The sequence below is a fragment of the Polistes fuscatus genome, unplaced genomic scaffold (genome assembly GCF_010416935.1).
Source record: "Polistes fuscatus isolate 324 unplaced genomic scaffold, CU_Pfus_HIC Scaffold12, whole genome shotgun sequence".
Taxonomy (NCBI): Eukaryota; Metazoa; Arthropoda; class Insecta; order Hymenoptera; family Vespidae; genus Polistes; species Polistes fuscatus.
Genome location: NW_025113020.1, coordinates 5,667,393 through 5,692,945, shown reverse-complemented (window position 1 = coordinate 5,692,945; position 25,553 = coordinate 5,667,393). Strand labels below are relative to the sequence as shown.

Sequence of the window (25,553 nt, the reverse complement as noted above, 5' to 3'; positions counted from 1 at the left end):
TACTAATATGGAAGGTTTCTATTTTATCCACAGACAATTAATGTAGTGGAACGATGTTATCTACAGTAACAATAGTAACGCCATTTATTGAGAACGATTAAATTTGTAAATAATTTATCTAACATTTAAAGATTTGGAGTAATTTATAATGATGATCAGTTTATGTTTTGCCTTACAGTGTTAAAGTAAGGTATACATTTCATGATCTATATAATAATTTATTGAATGTATTAGATATAGAAGTGATTATAAAAAGTTAAGTGTAATATTTAATTTTCAATATAATGTCAAAAGAGATGGAAGTGTTTGAAGTACAGAAATGTATTTCATCGAAATTATGGTATACAGCATACGAAGTATTTCGAACATATAATTATCATAACATTTGTTCTGAACAAAGTACAGAGATGATTCAGAATACAGATTTTAAATCTGTCATTAAAATTGATGTGTAAGTAACAAAGAAAGAAATAAGTACATATATAATAATTAATCTTCATCATTATTTTAGTGACATGAAAAAGGAAAATAATTATAGATGGATTGAATATTTATTATTATGTAAACTTTTCCCTGACAAATTCTCTTATAATGAAAATATTCCAACAAATTTAAATAGCATTGATTTTCAAGTCGCTTTTGATTTGATTGATGATATGCCTCAACGCGTGATAGAGGTTCGTTAACACTATGAACCATTCAAAAGTCAAAGCTATTAATTCTAATCTTAGAATTTTACTAAAATGATTATAATAAAATTAACAAACAAACAAATTTATTTTTGCTTCTAACATGAAATGAACTGGTATATAAGAATGCATTTTCCCTTTGTTTTCTTGGAAACGGTTGAGTATTGGGTCTTATAACTTGCACAATGTATGGTCCTTACAACTGTTTAGAATTTTTTAAAAATTACTGTCCTGTTATCTTGGCTCTCTCCTTGTAAATGAGAACAATTTTGATAACCGTTCGATAACAAATTACAACATAAATTACAACATAAATTATAACAATGTATATCGAATATTTTTTTCTGAGTTAATCGATTTGATAAATGAATGGTTCTTATAATGATCGGATACTTATCTATGACTACTTATTAAATATTTACTAATTATATATTTTTTTCTAGGAACTATTACTATATTGTTCTAATGTAAATACAAAAGATTCTTCTAACGATACATTTAATGACTTTTCCCAATCGACTTTATCGTATTTAAAAAGATATTTAATAAATAATCCTATAATAGCTTGCAATATTATAAATATGTGTTGCTTATATTCATTCAGTATTTCCATTTTTCCTAATGGATTATTAGATTTTTATTTGATTTCATTAAAAGAAATAATGGAATTTATGATACCTAATGAAAGCTCTCTTGTGAATAAGAACGACGATGAATCGTCTTTAATTCGAGATAAAATAACGATTAGTAATGAATATTTGGGAAGATTTGTATGCATCTTATCAAAAATGATCTTAACTGAATCTAAAAAGACTGAATTTTTTAAATGGCTATGTCCTATTGTATCGATAACAGATAATATTAAGGATATAGAATTGGCGTTATATTCTAGAAAAGATATGACCTTTATCAATGAATGGAATTTATGTATGAATGAATTAAATGGGCATTCGAAGTCTGGTACTACTGTAGAAGATGCCATTAGAATATGCAACGACATATTTAAATATAAAAATGACGATGATATTATGATTTTAAATGAAATGGAAATACTTAGGAGAATAATGACACAAAAATCACATTGGTTAACAGATATCCTAGTAAGTTTAAATAGCTTTTTTTTATTAATTAATTGTAACAAAAGTTTAATTGTTTGATATTTGTTTCCAGTCGTTATAATAATTTTGTTCTTTCTTTGTTTCTTGTTAGAATATATGTTACATTTTCTTAACAACCGATAATTTTAATGAAGTTTCAATGATATTGTCATGTACTTCATTAAAACACTTTTGGATTGTTTTGTTATTAAAATTTTTAAATCATTGTTCGGAAGAAGATAACGAAGACTTACAAAACTGGACAGACAATACAATCGTATTTGAAGTAATGAAATTTGTATTAAAGAATTGTAATCTTAGTATTTTTAATGATCATACTTTTCATAAATTAAATACCACGTTGAAGATACATATTGAAATTATTAAATGGATTTTGAATTTAAAAAGTCCGAAAGTTAAAGAAGAAATACAAAATGGTATAGAATTAGCGAGTATTGTACATGCAATACCATTAAAGCATCTATTGTATCTTCTGGAAAATTGTACAGTACTTTATTTATTAAAAGAAGCTACAAATATCCATGAAATAGATCATAATCAAATCAAAGAATTATTACAACGAACTGGAGAACCTGAAAATATTTTTCAAGCCTATTGCAGTATGGCAAATGCATTAAAAGGAATTTTACTTTGTAAAAATTACAATGAGAAGTATTCAAATATCACAAAATTTTTACTCGACATGGAATCATATTTAAATACCTTATATCCATTTACATTAAGATTGGAGACAATGGAAAATATATTTTCTTTTCTTTTCTTAAGTTACGGCGATTTTTGTAACAATGAAAATAAATTGCAAGATCAGAATGCTGTGCCAAACGAAAAGCTAGCGTTTACTCATAGATCAAACAAACACAATAATATTAATTTTATTTCTAATAAATATGCCGTTAGAGAATTATTATATTACTTGAAAAATAGTATTACACATATGGAGATCGAAATAAGAAAATTCAGAAGTGATCCCACGTATATGGAAGAATTAAAAGAATTAACTCCAAGAATATCTAATTTAGTCAAATTGTTGGCTGATGCAAAATGGAGATTGGATCTTCATACAAATTCTTATTTTATTAAAAACGTAGGCTTACCCGAAAGTTATACCTGTGAAATAAATCCTAATACCTTATTAAAGGAAAATATAACATATCCGCAAGAGAGATTCAACGATGTTGTTTTTTATCAAAATCATAGCAGCGATTCGGAAGATACCAAAATAAAGACAGATAGCAGTTCCGAAGCAGATATTATTTTTAGTAATACTAATGAATGGAACCGATCAAAGAATAGAACTATTTCAAATAATTTCATTACAAAAGATACAGATCAGCCGATATTACTTATTAATTTAATGTTATCATCTAAAGAAAGTTTAGTCATCCAATCTTTGTGGAAAAATGATCATGTTAAAGCTCAAGAAGTTATAGAGGTACGTTTTCTATTTATTTATTTGAACTAACACATTATTACTTATGTTTTATTCAATTTTTATATATTCTTATTATATATTTTTTATCGCAGTTTCAAGCTTTTCATGCATGTCTTGTTCAAATTCTGATGGTTCGTATTTAATAGGTTTCTTTTTATTAAGTTTTGGTATTAAAATACCTGGTGGATTTTGTGTATAATATCGTTTAACAAATATTATTCTTTCTCTCGGAAAGCAAATTTTACAACGGAACCAACAGCAACACCATCCTGTTATATAAAAAGAACATATATAAAATATTAATTATTCATTTACTCCTTCAAATAATTTGGCATATATAAAATAAATCATTTCCTCTTTGGCACCAACATGGAATCGCAATGCATACATAAATGCATAGCCATACTTTAATAATCAGCCATATTTTTGATAATGTTTCCTTTGCTTCCGTTGTGTCTTTAACATGTTGATAATTGTAAATTAAACATTTGATAGCTTTAATACCAAAAGATTTCATATCTTTGTTAGTACAATATTTTGTATCATTTGAAGTAATAATTCCTTCAAATGGTTTCTTAGTCATTTCGTCTTCTGCATAGGTATACTTTAATTTGTCGCTTATATTTTTATGTTTTTTCAATTGCTGTTCGTAATCCATTTTAAGTGCAACATAGTCATAGTCGTTTTTATCTGTAGACTCTGTTGTATCTTCCATAGCTGTACTTAAATCTATATATTTGTTAATTTCTTCTGCGCTTATAATTAACAGAGGTGATTTCTCTTCTTGATAACTTTTCCTCTGTATATTTAAAAAATACAATTTATTTTATATCATATTATTATCTTAAGAATGTTACAATTTTTCCTTACAGAGTTTTGTCGTAAATCCAATTTTCTATAATCTTCAGGTATATTATCATAATTTAGTTCATTATGTTTAAGCCTGATGACTTTTTCGTTTTCTATACATTTGTAAATAATTCTATAAATATATACAAAATGTCCTGTAACTGGTGATATAAACAAATAGGGAATGATTTTTAATGAATAACTATGATCACCAGTTATAGGACACCTTGTATGTCGCTTTGTCTTAGATACTGGAAATGATAACTTTAACTTAACTGTTATAATCTGCTTACCAAACGATGATGTCGAATCACGTGTTAGTTTCATTAAATTGAAAATATTTTTTCTTCTTGGTGACAATTTGATGTTCTGTTTTGTTGAAATTTCTGAATAATACTAGTAAATAGTATAATAATTTTGTATGTATTATAGCACGTCTCTTACATTTAAAGTATAGTTTAAAAAACCAATGTTTATACTTTATTTAATTGATTTTTAAATCCAGCGATATATGGTTCCTCTTCTTGAAGTAAATTTATTATTTCTGCTTTATTCGGTTTAGAATAGGGAAAAGTATCAGGTATCTGTATTTTGCTTTTAGCGACATGTTGATTATATTGTTTTACGTAAGAATGTAGAGGTTTATATTTATCTTTATCTTTTTTTAATATTTCTGGATTAAAAATATCAGCGACTTTGATCATTTCATTTTCATTTTTATCGTCATAATAATTATCGTATGGACTTATTTCTAATATTTCTTCATCCTTTAAATTTACCTATACAATATATAATACAAATATAAATAATATCTCTTAAATCAAATATTCAATTATAATATTGTTATACAAATTTAATACACTTAACATCATCAAAAGCTGTGTTATTCAAAATATAACAACTTATTATTCCTACAATAATAACTGTTCTTTCCATATGTCTTTATTTAATTAAAATTATCAATTAACATTTGAACTTTGATAATCATGTAACATTAATATCTTCTTTATTGTTTAAACAGATGTTCAATATGAAAAATACTGCGCTGGATAGCGAAATTCAATTTTCACAAGTACTGTTAAATTTTAAACAAGAAATATTAAATTCAATAAATCCTTCAATTAAAGCTAATATTTCCAAAACAAATATCAAATCTACTACATTGGAGGTAATATAAATATTTTGTACGATAATATTTTTTACTTTTATCATATATATGCAGGGTGTCTGAGATTATAACGAATATATTGACAACATATTAGATGTACACAAAATAATCTGCTTTCTTTTTACCGCCCTGTTTATTTCAACTATTATGTATAATTCTTATATTTTATTTTATAAAACGATATTATTGTTTGATCTTATTACAAATAGTATTATCATTTTTACAGACCATAAGATTAGTTGCACAAGAAGCTATGCATTCTTCCAGATATACTAATCAACTTGAAACATTTATTGCTTCGCAAGAAGCACATATGAGAATGTTGAAAGCAAAAGTTAATAACAACAAGATATTGACTTTAAGCGTCTTGGATTTAGCCTTAACTATGGGAAAAACTTATCCAATTTCCCAGAGTTTTTGTGATGTTGCTATGAAATATGTTACATTATGCAAATCATTGAATAACACTGAACATAGTCATTTGTTTAATCAAATATTTCAGTTATTGCATGAGAATAAGAAAGATATACCTGTGACTAATTTATTATGTAACGTTACAATTCCATTATCCGTCAAAGATTGGAAAGAAAAGAATGAATTATGGACAAATATTATGACCGGATATAATGAATTTAAAATATCACAAAGACAAATAGTTGATAAAGAACATGTTAAAAATAGCAAAGAATTTAATGAATTAAAAATAATACAAAAATTAATAACAAGTTGCAATAATGATAAAAGTTATTTATTAAATTTACAATACCATTTGCAACACTTGAAATCAATTGCTCCTAATAATACAGGTAAAAATAATTGTCTTATTTCTTTTTAATTGTTATACAAGTAAATACTTTATACATAATATTAATTTAATTAATGTTTGTCTTTTTTTTTTATTTATTTTAGATAATACAGAATTGTTAACATCAACGAGATTGTTAAATATCCCTCTTCACAGGTATTTTAGTTATCATCTTTTTAATAAAAATGTTGAACCCGAAAATCTTGAACAAATTGCTACAAAATTAAAAGTTAATTTAGTGTACAACATTCTTATAAGTACTTCTCCGATATTTCCATATTATCATAATAAGAAATCCGAAAAAGATGATATTAATTCCGGATGCATAATACTAAATGGAAATTTTGATGCATCTGTAAGTATGAATGATATAAAAATACCTAAGATTATCATTAGTAAACTTTATTAATTATATTCTTTTTTCAATTGCATGTTTAATAGGATTCAAGAAATTCTGTATCGAGTAGTCCGAATCAATGTATTTCAGAGATACTGATGGAACTTTTACAAGCGTTACACACTTTAAGCTCAGTTAAATCTAATTTATCTTATTCATGTTTGAATGATCTTTCAAAACATGGTAATATTCAAACTATATTGAAGAAAACATCACGTCTTGCAATGTTGGATCTTAGCGAATTATCTGTCGGAGATGAGACATTGACATTTTTTTTAAATACTTGGAACGTAATGTTCATACATACAATGTTACTTATTTGGGCAAACAATTCTTCTTTCAATATTTTAAAACATACAGTTTCCTTGATGTCCATTGGTTACATTATCGGTGATTTAGGATTTGTAACACTTTATACTCTTCGTTCTAAATTGCTAAGCAGTTTTTCATTAAATGAAATATCATTATCACCAATAACAGAACTTAATGAGCCAGCATGGCAAGATTTAGATTTAGTTCACGATCCAAGAGTTATTTTTGCCATGGCTAATGAATATAACGAAACACCACGAATACGCGTAAGTATTTAATACTTTTATTTTTCTTTTAATGCTGTTCAATTAATTATTATTTATATATGTGTGTTTTAATTTATAATATTATTATATAGGTTTTTGAATCGACCACATTAAGTGAGAACTTAAACGAAGCAGCAAAGGAATATTTGGATTATTATTTAAAAAAGAATTATCATATTGATAATGTTAACAAATTAAAAGAAGAAACAAAAATAATATTACCACATCTCGTAGAACAATATGAGAATTTGTTGCATTTGGATAAACAAAATGAACATGCTAGTAATTGGAAAGAAAATACATTTTCTATAAACAATTATTTCCAATTCAAAAATAAAGAAGATGTGATGATCGAATATAAATCAGCCCATTACTCTTATGAAATATTATTAAAATATGAAGACAGTTATCGACTTTCTATACAAATTTGTCAAACTGATAAAGACGAGGAAGTATTTATTCGTGAAAAGCTATTGATTAAAGATAATTTGTTACAATATTTGGAAGGTCATAGTTGGATACTTTCTTATTTAGTACAAAAAATGCAAAACAAACGTCCATCTATTTTAGATAGAAGTTATAATAATTTACAACGTATCGCATGTTTGGAGAATTTGTTGAATTCGTCTTGGATAAGCCAATTGAAATTTTTCTTCAACGAAAATGAAACTTATACTGGTATTCACGAAACAGTACCAACAAATAAATTATGGAATTGGTTTAAAGAATCCTGGGATAATAAAAAATGGGAAAACTGTTTGAACGTTATAGATTCTCTATCGGATAATAATATTGTAAAAACTTTTGAAGTACAACACTTTAAGGATAGAGTTTTAAGTTGTTTAACATCTGAACAAGAAAATACGATAAATCCATTAAAAATATTAGAATATTTATATCAAATTAATGACATACATACATTAGCCCAAATAATATTAAATAATATTAGCAAATGGCAGGCTTATGTATGCGAGTGCATTTTAATTCATACACTTAATCATTCGGATAGTAACAAATTACCTTTACATTGTAAACTACAAATGAATGAAATATTACGCAGAATAAGTATTTTCCGTAAAATGTTACCATATTGTGGAAATGAAAATAATAATATGTGGTACGATGTGGCATACTGTACCAATAAAATTGATCCATTTGATATAATACAATCGTTGATCAGCGCTGACAAATTTGAATTATGTTTAGAATGGTTGGAGTGTCAATCTTTTACATTAGAAGCACAATCCTCTGTTGCACAAGATTTCTTCATCGGTTTATTAAAAAATGAGAAACAAGATTTTAAACAAGCTTTGAAGGTAGACAAAAATAATCACGATATATACAAATTATTAAGTTCTTATTTACAAGATCAATTTTTGTTTCAGCTTCTTCAATCGTTACCACTTAATCATGCAATGAAATTATGTAAAGCTGTACTTAAAAAAGTTGAATCTACCAGCGCACTATCTTTCCTCGTTAATTATTTCTTACAACATTGCAAAAAAACAGAAATCATTAAATATAAAAGGACTTTGATCAGTATAGATATTCTAAAAGAACTGAAAGAAAAAGAAAGATCATTGTACATTCATCTTATAAAAGATCCCCTTTTAATGTTAGAACAATTATTAATGAATTGTAAATTCGAAACTCTTCAAAAAATATTAAGTGTAGTCTGTGCAAATTTGCAAGATACAGGTATATCAATAACTGAATTTGATAAGACTATAAGGTTTTATAGTAAGAAAGCATTAGACTTTAGAGTTTCTTTACTACGTGATGTTATCGATAATAAATCAAAAAGTATACAGGAGTCTAGTTCGGAAAATGAAACTAATGAATTTATCATGCCTACTAAAGTACCTACAAAAGAAGAATGGATTCCTAATGACAAAGTATTTTTTTTTTAAATAGAATAATATAGAAAATGATTTATACCTAATATCAATGTTATTTATAAAAAATGATTGCAGGCCAGAGAATGTAGCTGTTGTCAAACAGTGATATTCTCAATGTTTAATAGAAGACATCATTGCCGTAGATGTGGTCGTGTGGTTTGTGCAGTTTGTTCTCAAAGTCGTATGCAAGTTCCTGGATATCCAAGTTCTGTACCTGTACGTGTTTGCGAGGATTGTAAACATCAGACTACTTTACAAATGAATATGTCACAAGGAGGAGTATCTACGCCAAATAGTGAAACATTAGATTATTGGAGGTTGACAAGAGATGAAGCGCATAATAAAACTATTAGAGAAGAATTTTCATTCGAATACGCTCCTAGTATTTCATTATGTTTAGCTATTCTGAATTTACATTCTGATCACAAAGCATACACAAGGTATTTATTAATGTTTTATATAAATTGAAATAATAAGATATATTTATAGAGTAATATAATAATTATGTTAATACAGTTTTCTACTTGATCGTTGTGATGAAATGAAACAATTGTTATATCCAGTTAATGATGGCAAAGTGAATCCCGAAGTAGATCATGTTGTTATTATCAAAATGATAAAATCATTATTAGTTGCTGCTAAAGTGAAATGCGCTAAATTAGGTTTTAATACAGGATTAGCTCACTGTGATCGTTTTCTATCACAAATAGATCTAATTACAACTCTTCTTCATTCCGATTGTTTGTCACTTATACCTTCGAATGACATGGATGAACATGCTTTGAGAAAATTAAGAGATTTACTCACAGAAAAAGAACAATGGACATTGGCATTAGATGTTAGTACCAAATCAGGATTGGATACACAAGGCGTATGGGCAGCTTGGGGTAAAGCTTGTTTAAAAATAGGATATTTTGAACAAGCACGAGAGAAATTTCTTCATTGTCTTGACAAAATCGTTCAAGATGATATCGACGGTTGTGAAGTTTTGCCTTATCCAAAGGAATTAACTTCCAAAAACATGGAAAATGTAAATGAAGCTAAAATTATTTCTAAAAGAACAAAGTTATATGCGTTGGAAGAAAAAAATTCACCTAATCAAAAGAAAATTGAATGCGTTAAAAGTCGTCCGATAAAGGATCCACCATTGCTAACAGAAATTTTACAAATATTAGATAATTTAAATACAAACAATTATTACATAAATTATTCTTATCAGAAGACAGATGGAATGCCAGAAATATTATCTGTTATTAATAATTTAAAAGCTATCAGTCAAGGACAATTAACGATCAAGCACGTACATACTTTTGAAGAAAACATTTATTACAAGGAAAGTCTGTATTATTTACTTACTTATGGAAGTTATAATTCGATATTAGAATTCTATTTGAAGCATAAAGAATTCAACATGTGTCTTGACTATATTTTAGAAAATAATTTAGAACCAGAATTATTTTTCACCGCCGTTTATACGCATTGCTTAAAAACAGGCAATGCTGAGAAATTACAAGAGACTATGAAAACCAAAGATCCAAGTTTATTATTATGGAAAAGATATTTAATATATGTTTGCCATTGTTTAGAGAAGAAACAATCCTTCTATATTTTATATCAGCTTCAACTTTTTATGAAAGACTGTATAAGAGCATCCATGACATGTATTCGCTTTTATACAAATCAAGCTACAACTTATACAGATTTGTGCAATAGAGCGCATCTCTTGATCGATGCGCAAAAACATTTAGAATCTGAATTAACTGTAGGAGGTTTTAGTAAAAAGAGAAGAAAGAGTACAAGTTCCTACTATAGCAATCATGATGTTTTTATTATGGAAATGGAGCCTTCCGAAATAGATAAACATATTAATACGATAAGTAGACAAATGGAAATAGCTAAGTTTTTAGGAAATGCAGAAAAAGAAGGAAGATCACCGAATGAATTTTTAAGCCTTTTTCCGGATATAGAAAGTGATTCTACGTCTAATTCAGAATTACCTACTTTATTTGGTAATCTACAACAAAAGACACACTTAGCTGTTTTAGCCATACTCTGTGGACGCGACATCGAAGAAGGATTTGGCATAGCATTTAGAATTATGCAAGGTTATTATTTAATTTTGTAGAATATACAGGGTGTACCATCAATTATAGGACACCCTGTATATGCATAAACCCATTGTTTTTGTTAAACCAATTACCCGTATAAATGAAGGATTTACTGTAATTATAATAATAATATTTTATATATCATTTCTGTTGTAGATTACAATCTTACGGCACAAAAAGTGTACTCTTTGGCTGGACACGTTTTTAGCTCTAAAAAATAATGTTAGTGCTGTGGAACAATTAATAAAATGTTATAGTAATTACCCTGTATATGCATAAACCCATTGTTTTTTGTTAAACCAATTACCCGTATAAATGAAGGGATTACTGTAATTATAATATAATATTTTATATATCATTTCTGTTGTAGATTACAATCTTACGGCACAAAAAGTGTACTCTTTGGCTGGACACGTTTTAGCTCTAAAAAATAATGTTAGTGCTGTGGAACAATTAATAAAATGTTATAGTAATTCTGGAGTATCTAACACGCATGTTATTTGTGATCATGTACTCACGCATTGTATAAAATTAATGCTTCAGCATTCCTACAATCATTCTGAACAAGTAGTAAAAGATCAGATAGATGTACTAATAAGATTAATAACGGATATAGAACTTAAAGTAAGAGAAAAGATTTTTCTTCATTCAATCTTTCTTATTATCAATTATAAAGATTATTTTAATATGTCCTTTTACATTTTCTTTTCAGATAAGTGCATACATTGAAAGTAAACAATTAAAAGCTGCATATCTTCTTGCGGTTAAATATTCAAGAGCTCAAGACATAAGGAAGATCTTAAAAGAGTCTGATCGTCTTGGACAAACTGCCATTAAAAATATTTGTACTAAATGGTTACAACGTTTACAGTAGAGGGATTATATAAAATGTACAATTAATTATAATCGTAATGAAATGTTATTTCTTACGATTACATTTAATGGTAAGTCGAGACGATATGAATTTGTATTTGTGTATACTAATTATTTGTTGCATTGTATGTAATTTAAATAACTGTAACTATAATAATTATATTTTTAAATATTATATAAGAGTATTTTATAAATATAAGAAAATGATTAAATGTATATTATATTATTTGTACGTTAATTAAATTAAGGGTTTTTCCATAAATAATAATAATAATAATAATAATAATAATAATAATAATAATAATAATAATAATAATAATAATAATAATAATAATAATAATAATAATATTACTAATAAGAACAACAATGAAGTTGACTGTGTATATTTGAAGCTTTTGTTGTTTCAAACAATTCATTAAAGTTTATTTAAAAAAAAAGATATATATTTTCTTGATATATTTAATGAGACGCACATCCAAATACATGCAATATAAATACTGACAATATGGAATATATATTTATATCTATAACAATGGATTATTCCAAGATCGTAATTTATAAATTAAAAATGATTATCATTAATTATGGATAAAACGGTATCGTTTTTTTTTCTTGTAACTCTCATAGACAGATTGTTCATAAATATGTTTCATGACAAAAAATATACAGTTATAATTATTTGTAAAAAATTGTACCGATGCAGTAAGCGCATTGAAAGTGAAAATTCTTTAGTTAAAAATTCGCATATTATAAAAACATAATAAATTCACTTTCATGAATAATAATAATATTGTTTTCCTATATAATAATTCGATGCGAAGATTATGGACGATGAATTAGTAAACTTAGAATAAAAAATATCACATGAATATTCCCTTTCGCTATTCATATAGTTTACCGTTTAAGTTCTGATGATTATTCGATAGTACAATACTCATAAATAAACTCTTTTTATCTCTCTCTCTCTAGTATTTCATTTGAATATCAAAATTCCTTTTCTACGTGCTTAATACTTGAAATTAATTTAACTCGAACACAATGACAGGTCTCCTTTAATTATCTTCCATCAATGAGGATAACCTTTGTTCATAATTTCCAGCAAATCTAACATCAAAACTTTTAATTGAAGAAACCACTGAATCTTTCTCCTGTTGAGACCAATTTTGGCTCCATTCTCTGAACAATTTTACTCTACATTGAAATAAGCTTGGAGGTCTATCGGAACCTTCTTTACAACTCATGTTTTCTATTCCCGGTACTAATCCATTAACTAAACCTGGTGGACCGCATTGTTCCAATAATATTTCTAAGAAATCTCCTCTCTGCATTTCTGACCATTCTCTGAACCATCCTATTACGTATCTCATTTGGGATTCATTTGATAGTGATGTAGTCATATTTAATTCTGAAAATGTTATTAAATATCTTTGTCAGGTAATATCATCAATATATAACACTTATAATAATTATAATATTACTACTACTATTACCACTACTACTACTACTACTACTACTACTACTACTACTACTACTACGATTACTACTACTACTACTACTACTACTACTACTACTACTACTACTACTAATAATAATAATAATAATAATAATAATAATAATAATAATACAAAATTAATAAAAAAAAACAAATATCAGAGTTAGTGTATTGCATTGACATTGCATTTGTTTGTAAACATTCACATTTCCATAGGTTATGAACGATAAAACACAATAGAAATAAATCAGACTAATTGAAAACTGATTTCAATCGAAAAACATATTATTTCTTAATAAGAAATATTACCAGTAATATGTAAACGTTTCTTTTTTTTACGTTTTTAACTCTGTATTTGTAGTAGTAATTTGAGTGATCCGTATAAATGGATGATTTATCAGACTAAGTAGAAAGATAAAGGTTACGTATTCCACGGTAGGGTAAAGCTAATGAAGGATGGACTAAATAAATTATTATTATATTTGAATAAAAATAAACATTTGTATTTTTATATTTATGTTTATATATAGGTCATTATTATTATTATTAATATTATTTCTATCTATTTTATTAACTTGCATTTTTTCACCTCAAGTTCAACATCTTCATCAGTGGTTGTGTTTGAATCTGTATCATCCGACACAACCATGTGACCTTAAATTTATACAAAATAACAATTAGAAAAAATTAAAAGAAATAATAATTATAAAAAATATTTAAAACAAAAAAGATAATTTGTTTAATAATATTATTATTACTTTTGTTATCGGTCGATACATTTTGTTCTAAAAGTTGAGTTAAGAATTCATTGATCTTCTTTTGCATTGTTCGTATATTGAAAGTTACGTCATTTAAATCATTAATATCAGAATATTCGCAAGAATCCTCGTAAATATTTTGATTATTTTGTAATACTTTGACACTAATACCTCCTCCTCCTGAAGAACTCATCTTCGCGTTTATTTCAATGTCCAATTGATATGACACGATAAACAAAAAGTGCAACACTTTCGTTGTTTTTTTTTAACTTTGAAATTCTTAATTCTTTAAAGTTGATTACAATTTATCGTGATATTGTTTGTTTTTGAAAAAAAAAAATGTATCTATCAAACACACGAATATTTTTCTATCTGTATAAATAATTGCAAAAAGATTATAGAAAGAAGAAGAAGAAAAACTTATTAGATTTAAGTTCGGTTGTCTAGAAAAGGAAAAAAGAATACTTAGATTTGAATTGCGCACGCGTCAGAAACTTTCAGATGGCGGCCGAGTATATTTATTAGTTTAAATAAATTTATATAAAAATATATATTATTATACAAGTTTTCCATCTAGATATTTATTATTATTATTATTATTATTAGATAGATAGATAGATTTTAAATCGTATAATAAAATAAATTAAAACGAAAATATTCGAATTTGTTTATTTTTATGCATGTGTTATCGTTTACGTTAAATTTATTCTCTGTATTGTTGAATTTCATGGAAAGTAAAATAAACGTGACAAAGAGAAGTTGAAAGAAAGCAGTAGTACTTTTCCAAAGTTATTTTTCAACGTTAGAAACGATTATATGCAAAGTATTTAACGTGAAACAGACCTAACTAAAGAAAACATACGCAAATACATGCGTCGATCTAAATTAGAAATTATTTAGTATTCTTTTTTTAGAACATAAAATAATTATTTAATTGAATTTATTTAATTATTTTCTAAATATTTTGTTCAATTATTTAAAGAGTTCAAAGTATTAACATTGATTAGGGTAGTCAATGGTCGATGCGCGGGAAAATACAAATCGAATTTATTGAACAATCAGATTTCAATTAATTGATCGATCATATATGTGCGTATTTATATATGTATTATGTATTATTTATAGAGCATGACCGAGAATGAATGTTATATGAACCGTAAAAGGGCTTGTCTCCATGGCACACCCTAAAAAAAAATGAAAAAAAAAAAGAAAAGATACAAATGTTATTACACAACGTATTTGCGTAAAAATATGAAATGCATCATAATTAATTTTTATATTTATCTTACGATTAAACTTTAATGTAACAATGTCTCACCCTATGTTTACGTATGTACATTTCACAAATACATTGAAAATGTTTGTGTCTCATTTATTTCCCCTACTCCTTGACACCAGGTGTCTTTCCTTTTTAAAATGTGCATCACAGGGGATAACACATACTTCCATACAAAAAGACGCATTTATTCTATCTACGTGAACTTGTGTACGTTTCTTCAGGTATCAGCTGTTGAATCGAAAGGATAATACATATACACATATGTAATATCCTTTTATATATATTTACACATACTACACACATTTCTAATATTTCGTGTGAATGAACTAAAATGGAGGAAAACGAAGAGATAAGCAGACATTGTTATTATTCTTATGTATGTTCAAGTGAAGGGTTCGTCTTAAACCGGATGGAAAGAAACGCAAAAAATAAAAATAAAAAAGAAAATAAAGAAAAAGAAAAAAAGAGAGAGGAAGAGAGAGAATTTCGAAACTATTAAAAAATGTTTCTTTTCGTTTGAATAAATTAATATTTACTTGTAATCTTTTTATCTAATCTTTTCTTACAAAATATTCTTTCTTTTTCTCTCTTTCTCTTTTTAACTTAAAATCTTTTTTTTTTGTTTTTTAGACAAACTCCTTTCCCAGATTCGCCTAACATTCCAAAATCGTTGTTTTAAATTCGGTAGAACAGCTGGTTCGGACGATAATGCCGCTATTTCTGTGTATTTTTGGTATAAATACACACACACACACACACATACGGAATGAAACGTTAGGATGCATTGCAAATCGTTACGCAAAAAGACTTTTCGTACGAATTTAAGATCGTTCAGTGACGACAATGATGACGATACGTGTAGTTTATGGTGGTCGCTGTTGTGCCGGTCACGTCGATGATGTTCCTGGTGTTACGTGTGTTGAAGAGAAATACACAGTAGGATTGGGATTTGTTAGTAGTAGTAATTTTGGTAGTAGTAGTACGGGTATCGCACAACGATATACGAGTATGCTAGTAGAAGAATACTCGCCTAATACTCTTCAGCCCTCAGTTCAACTCAGTCCGCAGACTTTGACGGGCACTTTGTGTAGGCAATTGCCGCAGACTTCTTCCATTTTTCACGTGTTCCTTTTTGCATGTGTTCACTTTGAATTACCTTTTACGGGCGTGCGTTTTTCTTTAATTTGTAAATATATTTATTTATTTATTTATCTCTTACTTTGTTTCTTATTAAAAATAATGTTAATTGAAAGAAGACAAATATAAGAAATGCATTTGTTATTTGTTGATTGACTTTTTTTTCTTAACGTAATTTGAATATTATGCATATTGCATATGCGTATTTGATTTTTGTAACGCGCTAAAAGTGTCCTCTTCTCTCCTGTACAGTGTGTATTTATACGTGATTAAGTTTATTTTATTTTATTTGAATTAATAGAAACAATGGTGAGTTGATTATAATTACCATACATATTTTTTATGTTCAACCAAAAGTCATAAACTGCATATTTATTTTTTCTTATGAGAAAATTACTTAGCAGTGTGTGAAAACATACTTTTCTCATTAAAAATTTGTTGGATGAGCAATAACTCAGATTAACATAAATTTTAGTAGCTTATGGTTGAACATAAATAATATGATATTGTTTTAGATCCTATTAAAATGATTTGGAATATGTATACACGTGTATACATAGAAACTATCTAATTGTAAGCCTAATAATTTTCGTTTAATTAATTCATTAATTTTTTCAATATCAAAATAAACGCGTTAAATATAAATTGCACATAATTGATTCAAAGTTATACGAATCTAACTACATTTAAATGATTTCAGTATGTTGTTCAAATTGTAATAACAAATAAGATAAAAATCCTGTTTGATAAGCCTAAGCAATGGTTCCTCATTTTTTCTTTGATTTGATTTTTCTTAATGTTTTCGTAAACCGATAGGAAGACAAAAAAAGATAGAAAGTTTTATTAAGAATTATGTCAAAGGTTGGAAGTCATTGATAAAAATGACGAAAGAGAGAGAGAGAGAGAAAGAGAAAGATTACTATACAAGCAAGATGAACATTTTTATTCGATAAACAAGAGCTATGATTACGTGGAAACATTCTCGATTACATTCATTGTTCACTGAAGGAAGAAACATGCACATGCACATGTGTAGAAAAGAGAGAGAGATAAAATATCGGAAATAGTAAAATGTTCATTAATGAGAATGGATGTTTTTTTTTCTGGGACAAAGTTTTACTTAGTTAGAGGAAGTATTCGCTTCTTTTTTACATTAAGAAAATATTCTTTTCTTCTTCTTTTGAGTTTTTCTTTTTTCCTTTAAAGAATTTTATAAAAAAAACAAGAACAAGTATTGCAGTGACGTAATTTCTAAAGTGGATAAATCGTCTCCGTCTTTTCCACATCGTGCTTAATACCTTAATTAAGTTCACGGTACGTGTTCCGCACATTTGAACTTAACTTAACTGAACAGAAAGAAAATATTAGAAATAGAAAGAAATGAATATAATCTTATAAAAATAATAAAAGACCAATTATTGATTTATTTGAATTTTAAGAAAGTACACTCTTATATATATACGTGCATTTACTTTGACGAAGACGTTTCTATTTCGCACTTGGAACCCTTTAATAGACTTTAATTAATGATTGCATCTTTGTCTTTCTCTCTCTCTTTTGTTCTCTTCCTCTTATTGTTAGTCTGTGTCTTTCTTATTACGATAATGAGTCACGATAACTTATGGAATTCAAGACTTGTATATTTTTTCTTGTTAAAACATTTCATTCAAAATCTTCTTTTTTACGAATATAACGTTGACAAATTTCAATGAAAATTGTCTCTTTTACGAAGTAAGTGAGTACACTCCCTCGGGCTCGAGGGTTGTGGTTGAATTAAGTCGTGGGTGGTAAGGGATGATTCATCCCTTCATCGAAAGAAAACGAATCGATATCAAAACGTGCTTTCTCTCTTTTTCTCTCTTTCGTGCTTTCGTGTTGGACACGTGTCCCGAGAGTGACCCTTCTGAAGGTCAATTTTTTGTCATAGCCATATTTAAAACATTTCTATTTTGTAACAAATTATATAAAACACGAAACGTTAATGTTAATAAATCATAAAGAAAATGTTCCAAAATATAAATATTATGCATTAACATAATAATTAAATACCGTTAATGATTCATTTCTAATTGATAAATATGACTTTTTTAAACAGAAATCAAGACAAACTATCAACATTGGTAATAAATAAGGTGCAATTAATCGACTTAGAAGATATGGAAGAAGATAAATTATTATGAGCAACATTGGTACATTGACGATTCTTATTTTGCTAACAACATTTACTGATCTTAAAGCAGTGACGGTTGTTAACCATCATCCTGATGACGAATATGTTCTCGAACATGAAGTTCTCTACGAAGATGCGATCAACGAAGCCAAGAAACTTGAGATTTTCCCCGGTAAAGCAGCATTTACATTTATTTTAGTATCCGAAACACATTTCTATGTGTTTATTCCTATGTGAATATGCGTGTATAAGTAAATGCATGAGTATGAGTGTTACAACATTAGATTTCTATTCTTCTATATATTACAAAAAAGTAGTGCATGCAAGAGAATTTTGATACGGTTAGACCAATATGTATTTATCTTTCAACCAAGAATAACTCGCTTTGATGAAGTCGATTTAGAACACTAAGTGGGCCCCAATATTAGAATTAGATTCTTTTTATTTCTAATACCAACACTTAAGATAGTTTTCATTTTGGAATAACATTGTAGAGATAAATTGTGGTTGAGGGTTCTTGCTTAAACTGAACGATCACCTTGTTCTCAATGTAGATCTATCTTTGACGTTAACGCACCTGCCTCATGTATGTGTAAGCATATATATGTGCTCGTCTGTGTGTCTGTCTGTCTGTCTGTCTGTCTGTGTGTGTATTGAACGACTTTCAACAAATGTTCTTTCATGCAGAAATCTATGTATATATAGTATAGTAATTGACTTTATTCCAGGGCCAATCCCAGGCTGTAAACATTGCACCAATTCAGAGATAACCTATTGTAAAAATGGAAGCGTCATCAATGATCATTGCTGTTGCGATGGTAGTTATAATAGTAAGTGTTTTCAATAATTTATTTGCTGGCTTTTTGTTGCAAAAAAAAATAGCGAGAATTAATCAACCATCCGATGTAAATAAACTCGTGACCGGTCAACAACGTATTTAAAAAGTAATATGCAAAAAGGAAGAAACGGAATGATTGATCGTGAATCGATCGAATGGTTAAAAGATTTTAAGTATTCCGCGTGTGCAGTTCGTACGTGCAGGTACGCGATTTCATTGTTACTACCGGCCCGTGATCTTAACTCGAATAATGGCTTCTGTTAAAGTTTCAAATAATTTCAAGTTTTTCTTTTGTATTTACAATAGCTTACGATTCGTTACGAGTATTTTTATAATCGATTCGATTCTAAAACGATTTCTATCATTAGATTATTATTATTATTATTATATTATTATCATTGTAGGATAAATATCCTATTACGAGAACGAGAAGAACAGAGACGCGACTACTTTAAAGGTGCATATTGGTAACAACTTGGGGATCTCATTTTATGATCCTAACAGTTTTTCATTTTACACATTTTTTATAAATAATAATATAAAAAACATAACTTATTGTATGTATGTTAAAACTTATGAGAAAAGATAAACAATTGAACCTTATTTAGTCTCATTTTTCATCTTATCTTATTTTTCTTCGTAGTAATACGATAATGTAAATAACCGTGCGGAATGATACAACACCGGAAGTATTTATTATCTTATCTAGAAAATTGACCACATTCACCCACTACCTAAACCGGTTGATTATCTCGATATCTTGTTTTTACATATCTTTTCTACGCATGATGTACAATTTTCTGCTCCACGTGTAGGAACCTATCAATGCAATACATATCTCATACAGTATATGCATACCTATAGATATTTATGTTTCTGTAAACAAGAACTACAACACGCTAGTTAATCAAGGTTATACTGAATATAAAAAAATTTGATTTTTTTGTAAACAATAGCGAATAATAGTATGCCATAAGTATGTCTATTTCGTGGTTTGTTAGTTCATAAATTTTCCATTGTTTCAGAAGTGTTCCCCTTCGTTGAACACAGTTGTCGTGTGGGACCAGAAGAATGTAAAGTAGAGGCTGGAGACTGTGCTGAGTATACAAGATTACGCGAATGTTGTTGCCATTCGTATTTAGCATCTGTGTGTAAGTTTAGAAAAAAATTAAAAAACAAAACTAATAATACATACATTATTATATAAGAGAAATGATAATAATATTTTTAATATATTATTTCATAACTTATCGTATACTATTATTCGATGAATATTTTTAAAATAATATACTCATTTTATCTTTTGTTTTTCAGGGAAATATTTAGCAACTGGTCAAGGATCTCGCAATTATGCAAATTTAATAATGTTCCTTACGATACTTTTACTGGTGCTCGGATTATACTTATAACGATAAAATCTTATTAGAAAAACATTACCAAATATTTTGTACAGTAACTCTCTTTAAATAAATTATTTTTACATCGATTAATAATATTCATTTAGATTATATACTTCCAAATTTGTATCTTTCTGTCTTTCTTTCATTTTTTACTAAATAAGCCAGTTCTTTTTTAAGTTTATCTTTCCTCATATCGATATTTCTAAGGATTTATATTTGAATTGATTTAAAAATATAAAACGATTGAGAAAGAAAAACTGGTAGGATAATAGAGTCCAATAATTTTCATGAAAAATTTTGAGAATAAAAAAAAGGACATAATGAATGATTAGATACGTATATACGTATACCACTGATTAGAACTTTAACGATAATGATAAAGTATAGAAAAATACTGGGATTAAGTTAATGACAACACGCGAACCTTATTCGTAAAGTAACTATATAATACATCAGACCGATCCTGCTTACGTCACACAATTTATATTGTCTCGTTCGGTTACATCCGTCTTGAGAAAAAAAAGAAAGAAAAAGAAAATTGACGACGATTTCTAGAAGAGATACTTCGATAATACAAGAAGTTGTAATCGATTAGACTCTTTGTCTAATTCACGAGTCAAGAATTCTTTTTCACATGAGTTATTGCATTACTAACCGTTTCGCGTTTCTTCCTATTCATTTTTAATTTTCTTTTAACTAACATCGAGTTATTATCAATGGCGAATGATAATTAGAATAAAATGGATTCGCGGGTAGAACAGGCAATCTTCTGAAATTGTACGATATAGCGGTAGGAGAAGAATCTACGTGATAATATGTTAATTTAACGAACTTTCTATCGCAAATGCTTTTGTCCTTTGCCTACTTTCATTCATGGCCTAGAAAAAAAAACTATAAAAAAAAAGCAAAATTAAATTAGGCTTACAATTAAGATCTCAGTCAAGGATGTATATTAAAATACTAATAATAGTAATAGTTAACTTTTATATTTCATTTCTCATCTGTTATATTATTTCACTTATTTAATCTCGTTCGTCCTACTTGGATACCTAAAGGCATCCGTTGATTAAGTCATATAACCAGTTTCAAGTAACGGACTCAGTGGATGCTTTTAATACCACCATAAAAGCATTTGGGATACACGCGAGTAGGTGAATCTCCTATCGGTCCGAACATTTCATTTCATTTCTTTGAGAAAGTTAGTCGTGTTTGGTGTTGTTGGTGATAATTTCCAATGGAACTACATAGAATGGCACATTTTTTGGTTTTATCGTTATTTATTTTTCCTTACAATGCGTTGGGTGCATCAAGTAAGTAGCATAATTCATTAGTTTAGAAATACGATTTATATATATCATTCAATTAATTACATTAATATTAATTTATAAACAGAGGTGTTATATGTTTAATGCAATTCATTTGCTCCATAATATTTTATAAGTTATTCGTGCATATTACATTTAGGTTTCAATGATTATTTCCTAAAAATGTGCCCTTCCAAGCAGATTACCCGGATTACAGCAGTGATGAAAAAGATAATCCATCAGAAGAAACTAAGTTCTTATTAACACTGCAATCTAAAATAAATATGCGACCGTACTATGATGTATCATTGGTCGGCAACTATTACCGTCCGTATCCCCCGATAGATAAGTAAGCATTCTTTTTTATCAAATTATTATCTTCTTATATCAACGATATCGTCAGTCAATGTATGTATTTTTATTTTCATATTGAAATATTTTTTTCCAGGAAAAAATGTCCGCTATGCGATAGTTCTATATATCCTTATTGCAGTGAGAAATTGTTGCACGATGCGTGCTGTTGCACAAATCCTTACATTCAAGAATTACCTTATCAGTGCAAATTAGCCGACTGTAGATTTTTACATGCTAACAGTTGCCGAGAACACAGACTTATTGCCAATTGTTGTTGCACCGATGACTACCGTTCTTTATTGAAAAGTTTTACGGATAAATCCATGTCGTCGCCAGATTTATTTGACAAAGTACAGGAGAAATTGAGCAAAAATATCTAGCTACGAGTTAATTCTACTTTTGATTGAATAAAGATTATTGGAAAAAGTATAAAAATGCATTTGAAGTTATGGTACAAACCGTACGCTTGTCACAATCATCATTATGGAAATCAACTTACAAATAGATCTATGGTCTTAGATATCGAATAGATGTATTCATCGATAAAACATATTATTAAAAAAAAATCTTTATTATTGTTATTAAATCTTTGGTACATCTCTACAAATATATGAAGATATATTTGTAATAGAATTATAAATAATTATATTTAATGAGTTTATAGTGTTTATATGCCTTCAGAAATGCATTGAAACATATGTATATTTTAAAAGACAATCATTCAAGGTGCTCAAATAAAGAAAATCAAAAAGGTTTGATGTTGAATCCAACGATGATCACCTGTAACAAAAAGAAAATTATATTAATCATACTATCAAGTGATAAAATAGCCTGACATATAAATCGTCCAATTCGGAGATGCACTTTTCAATTTAATTATCTATTTATTTTTATCAAATCTTTATTTACCGTTGCAATAAAATAGAATTTAAACGCGTAATTTTACATTTACATAAAATATATATATATAAAAAAAGGAAAAATAAAAATATTAGATTACCAAAAAAAAATAATATCTAATAATTACTATGAAATATTTATAGAAAAGGAAAATTGCAAATTTAATAAAATACGATCTCAGTCAAAAATCTTAAAGACGAAACAAGAAAAGAGAAATTACTGTAATATTTACCGAACGTTATTAAAGCTTTAAAATTTAATAATACAAAAATTTGAATATTTCTGACTCTAACTAAACACATATGCATCTTTTAGACGATAGAGACACAAATTTGGTGTCCCAAGGAGATGGAATGGTCCATCATCTCCAATTACAACTACAAATTAATGACGAGCAAAAATGTAATATAATAAAATATAAAATATGACTAGAAAGCTATTCTCGAAAAGTTCTAACTTGCTGTTGAACCTTTGAAAATAACTCAATAGTCTATGTAGTTGCCCTCTTCAGCCACAATTAAGTGGGGGCCTCTTCGGCATTAGCCTCTTCTTTCTTCATCCCTGAAAACTGCATTGGACATTTTCAACGTGCAAGAAAGATAAGATATCTCATATCTTTTTTTGCAAATTAATTTTTATTTCTTTATGATTCTAATATGGAATTATGAAAAAATTAATTTATATTTAATGCTCAAGCAATTTAATATTCAAGCTCGTATAACCATGGATGAACTTAGAGTTCATTGCATAATATTACACGAGCACATTTAATCAAAAGTCCAAGCAGATAATTTCTCTCGATGACCTAATAACACGTCGCACTTTTAATATCAAATAACAAAATTCAATTGAAATTAAATAATGCAACAAATGTAATGCATTTTCTTGCAATATTTTCATTTCATTCACTTGTTATATTGAACTATATCAAATATTTTTCATTATAAGAGAAAATTGCTATTGTGCGAAGTGCTAATCACATAATACTTAAAACTAAGTATCAAATTAATCAAAGTATTTGCGAATTTGTTCGAGTCTATCTCGTTCGAGATAGAATCGAAATAGAAATGGATCTTTCAAATTGTTGCAAATCCCTTTGAATCATGATACATAATGAAAATTACAGAAGAGTCACAAAATAAATTTACAAAGCAAGCATATTAGAATAAATAAAAGAAAACATTTTTGTAACAGTTCTGTATAAACCAGGCGGCGAAATTTCCACTCCGGAGTGAAAGTAAGCCTAATGCCTTTCCTGGGTCCTACCTACTTAAAATTAAAGTTTTCACATTCATTCAAAGAAGTATGCTACCTGTCTGCCAATTACCCGTATTTAAAAAGAGCAAATACACATACGTACCCACCCACCCACTCCACGATTCTCTCACATACCACCAGGGTGCAAAAGCCTAAACTAGAGAGCATGCCCCGGGGCACCTCCGACACCCTAGTTCAACCACGTTTTTCTAAACTTATATGCTAAAGGGTATACGTACTGATTGCTGTAATCGTCTGCCAAGGCTAGTGATTATTGCATAAAAAACTACAGCAAAAATACAAGTATACACTAGTATATATGCATACTAGTAATATACGAGTATATCAAAGTTTCCACAAATAAATGCGGTAACTCTACTATGCAAAACGATTGTTAAAAAAAAAAAAAAAAAAGTTTGTATCGTACACGTGACTCTACAAGTTATTTTTATTCAATAACTTAAAAAAATAATAAGCGCGGTATTACGTGTCGCGAAACGATGTACAATGCACACACCTAACGCACACACAGGTGCAACGTACACCGTGCAATCACTAGCACAATGACAGCCGCCAATAGGGGAAAAAACTTAAAACTAAACCTATACCAACTGTTTTTCTCACCCATACGAGTAGCACCTGGGCACACGTATAGATGAGAACGCAGAAAGTATAGGGGGGAGAAACGGGAGATTACATTAGAAGCTGAAAATCCTGATCTAAAAATTGATTAAAAACACATATATACA

The 25,553-nt window shown here is 27.9% G+C and overlaps 4 protein-coding genes across 5 annotated transcripts; 2 read left to right on the top strand and 2 right to left on the bottom strand.

Annotated features, from left to right (window-relative positions):
• The first annotated feature begins 73 nt into the window (after nucleotides 1-73).
• LOC122513215 (protein DDB_G0276689) lies at nucleotides 74-11,916 on the top strand. The gene is made up of 14 exons (XM_043629479.1): nucleotides 74-451; nucleotides 512-677; nucleotides 1,133-1,789; nucleotides 1,899-3,239; nucleotides 5,110-5,256; nucleotides 5,483-6,062; nucleotides 6,166-6,416; nucleotides 6,503-7,036; nucleotides 7,129-8,352; nucleotides 8,422-8,931; nucleotides 9,010-9,374; nucleotides 9,451-11,039; nucleotides 11,413-11,666; nucleotides 11,755-11,916. The coding sequence occupies exons 1-14, from the start codon at nucleotides 285-287 to the stop codon at nucleotides 11,914-11,916; spliced, it is 7,947 nt and encodes a 2,648-aa protein (XP_043485414.1). The 5' UTR covers nucleotides 74-284.
• Nucleotides 3,253-4,805, bottom strand: LOC122513417. The gene is made up of 2 exons (XM_043629754.1): nucleotides 3,596-4,805; nucleotides 3,253-3,510 (listed from the first exon to the last, which is right to left on the bottom strand). Exons 1-2 carry the CDS (start codon nucleotides 3,952-3,954, stop codon nucleotides 3,312-3,314), a joined length of 558 nt encoding a protein of 185 aa, XP_043485689.1. The 5' UTR covers nucleotides 3,955-4,805; the 3' UTR covers nucleotides 3,253-3,311.
• Nucleotides 11,917-12,360: 444 nt separating the features above from the next.
• Nucleotides 12,361-13,897, bottom strand: LOC122513229 (uncharacterized protein C14orf119). Its single transcript, XM_043629496.1, has 2 exons — nucleotides 13,717-13,897; nucleotides 12,361-13,320 (listed from the first exon to the last, which is right to left on the bottom strand). Exon 2 carries the CDS (start codon nucleotides 13,310-13,312, stop codon nucleotides 12,968-12,970), a length of 345 nt encoding a protein of 114 aa, XP_043485431.1. The 5' UTR covers nucleotides 13,313-13,320; nucleotides 13,717-13,897; the 3' UTR covers nucleotides 12,361-12,967.
• Nucleotides 13,898-16,723: 2,826 nt separating this feature from the next.
• LOC122513280 lies at nucleotides 16,724-21,079 on the top strand. Of its 2 annotated transcripts, none has more exons than XM_043629559.1 (5): nucleotides 16,724-16,890; nucleotides 18,677-18,923; nucleotides 19,480-19,581; nucleotides 20,618-20,740; nucleotides 20,904-21,079. In XM_043629559.1, the coding sequence occupies exons 2-5, from the start codon at nucleotides 18,758-18,760 to the stop codon at nucleotides 20,996-20,998; spliced, it is 486 nt and encodes a 161-aa protein (XP_043485494.1). In that variant the 5' UTR covers nucleotides 16,724-16,890; nucleotides 18,677-18,757; the 3' UTR covers nucleotides 20,999-21,079. The 2 variants fall into 2 exon arrangements, with proteins under 2 accessions (XP_043485494.1, XP_043485493.1); XM_043629558.1 differs by having other exon boundaries at nucleotides 20,615-20,740.
• Nucleotides 21,080-25,553: the final 4,474 nt, after the last annotated feature.

What these genes read in the sequence shown, in the direction of transcription:
- LOC122513229 (XM_043629496.1), bottom strand. Translation starts at nt 13,312, where the DNA reads ATGACTACATCACTATCAAATGAATCCCAAATGAGATACGTAATAGGA.
- LOC122513215 (XM_043629479.1), top strand. Translation starts at nt 285, where the DNA reads ATGTCAAAAGAGATGGAAGTGTTTGAAGTACAGAAATGTATTTCATCG. An exon ending in TCAAATCTACTACATTGGAG is followed by an intron (nt 5,257 to 5,482) that starts GTAATATAAATA and finishes TCATTTTTACAG; the next exon opens with ACCATAAGATTAGTTGCACA. An exon ending in ATTTTAAACAAGCTTTGAAG is followed by an intron (nt 8,353 to 8,421) that starts GTAGACAAAAAT and finishes TTTTTGTTTCAG; the next exon opens with CTTCTTCAATCGTTACCACT.
- LOC122513417 (XM_043629754.1), bottom strand. Translation starts at nt 3,954, where the DNA reads ATGGAAGATACAACAGAGTCTACAGATAAAAACGACTATGACTATGTT. An exon ending in ATTCCATGTTGGTGCCAAAG is followed by an intron (nt 3,511 to 3,595) that starts AGGAAATGATTT and finishes TTTTTATATAAC; the next exon opens with AGGATGGTGTTGCTGTTGGT.
- LOC122513280 (XM_043629558.1), top strand. Translation starts at nt 18,758, where the DNA reads ATGAGCAACATTGGTACATTGACGATTCTTATTTTGCTAACAACATTT. An exon ending in GAAACTTGAGATTTTCCCCG is followed by an intron (nt 18,924 to 19,479) that starts GTAAAGCAGCAT and finishes ACTTTATTCCAG; the next exon opens with GGCCAATCCCAGGCTGTAAA. An exon ending in TTGCGATGGTAGTTATAATA is followed by an intron (nt 19,582 to 20,614) that starts GTAAGTGTTTTC and finishes CCATTGTTTCAG; the next exon opens with AAGTGTTCCCCTTCGTTGAA.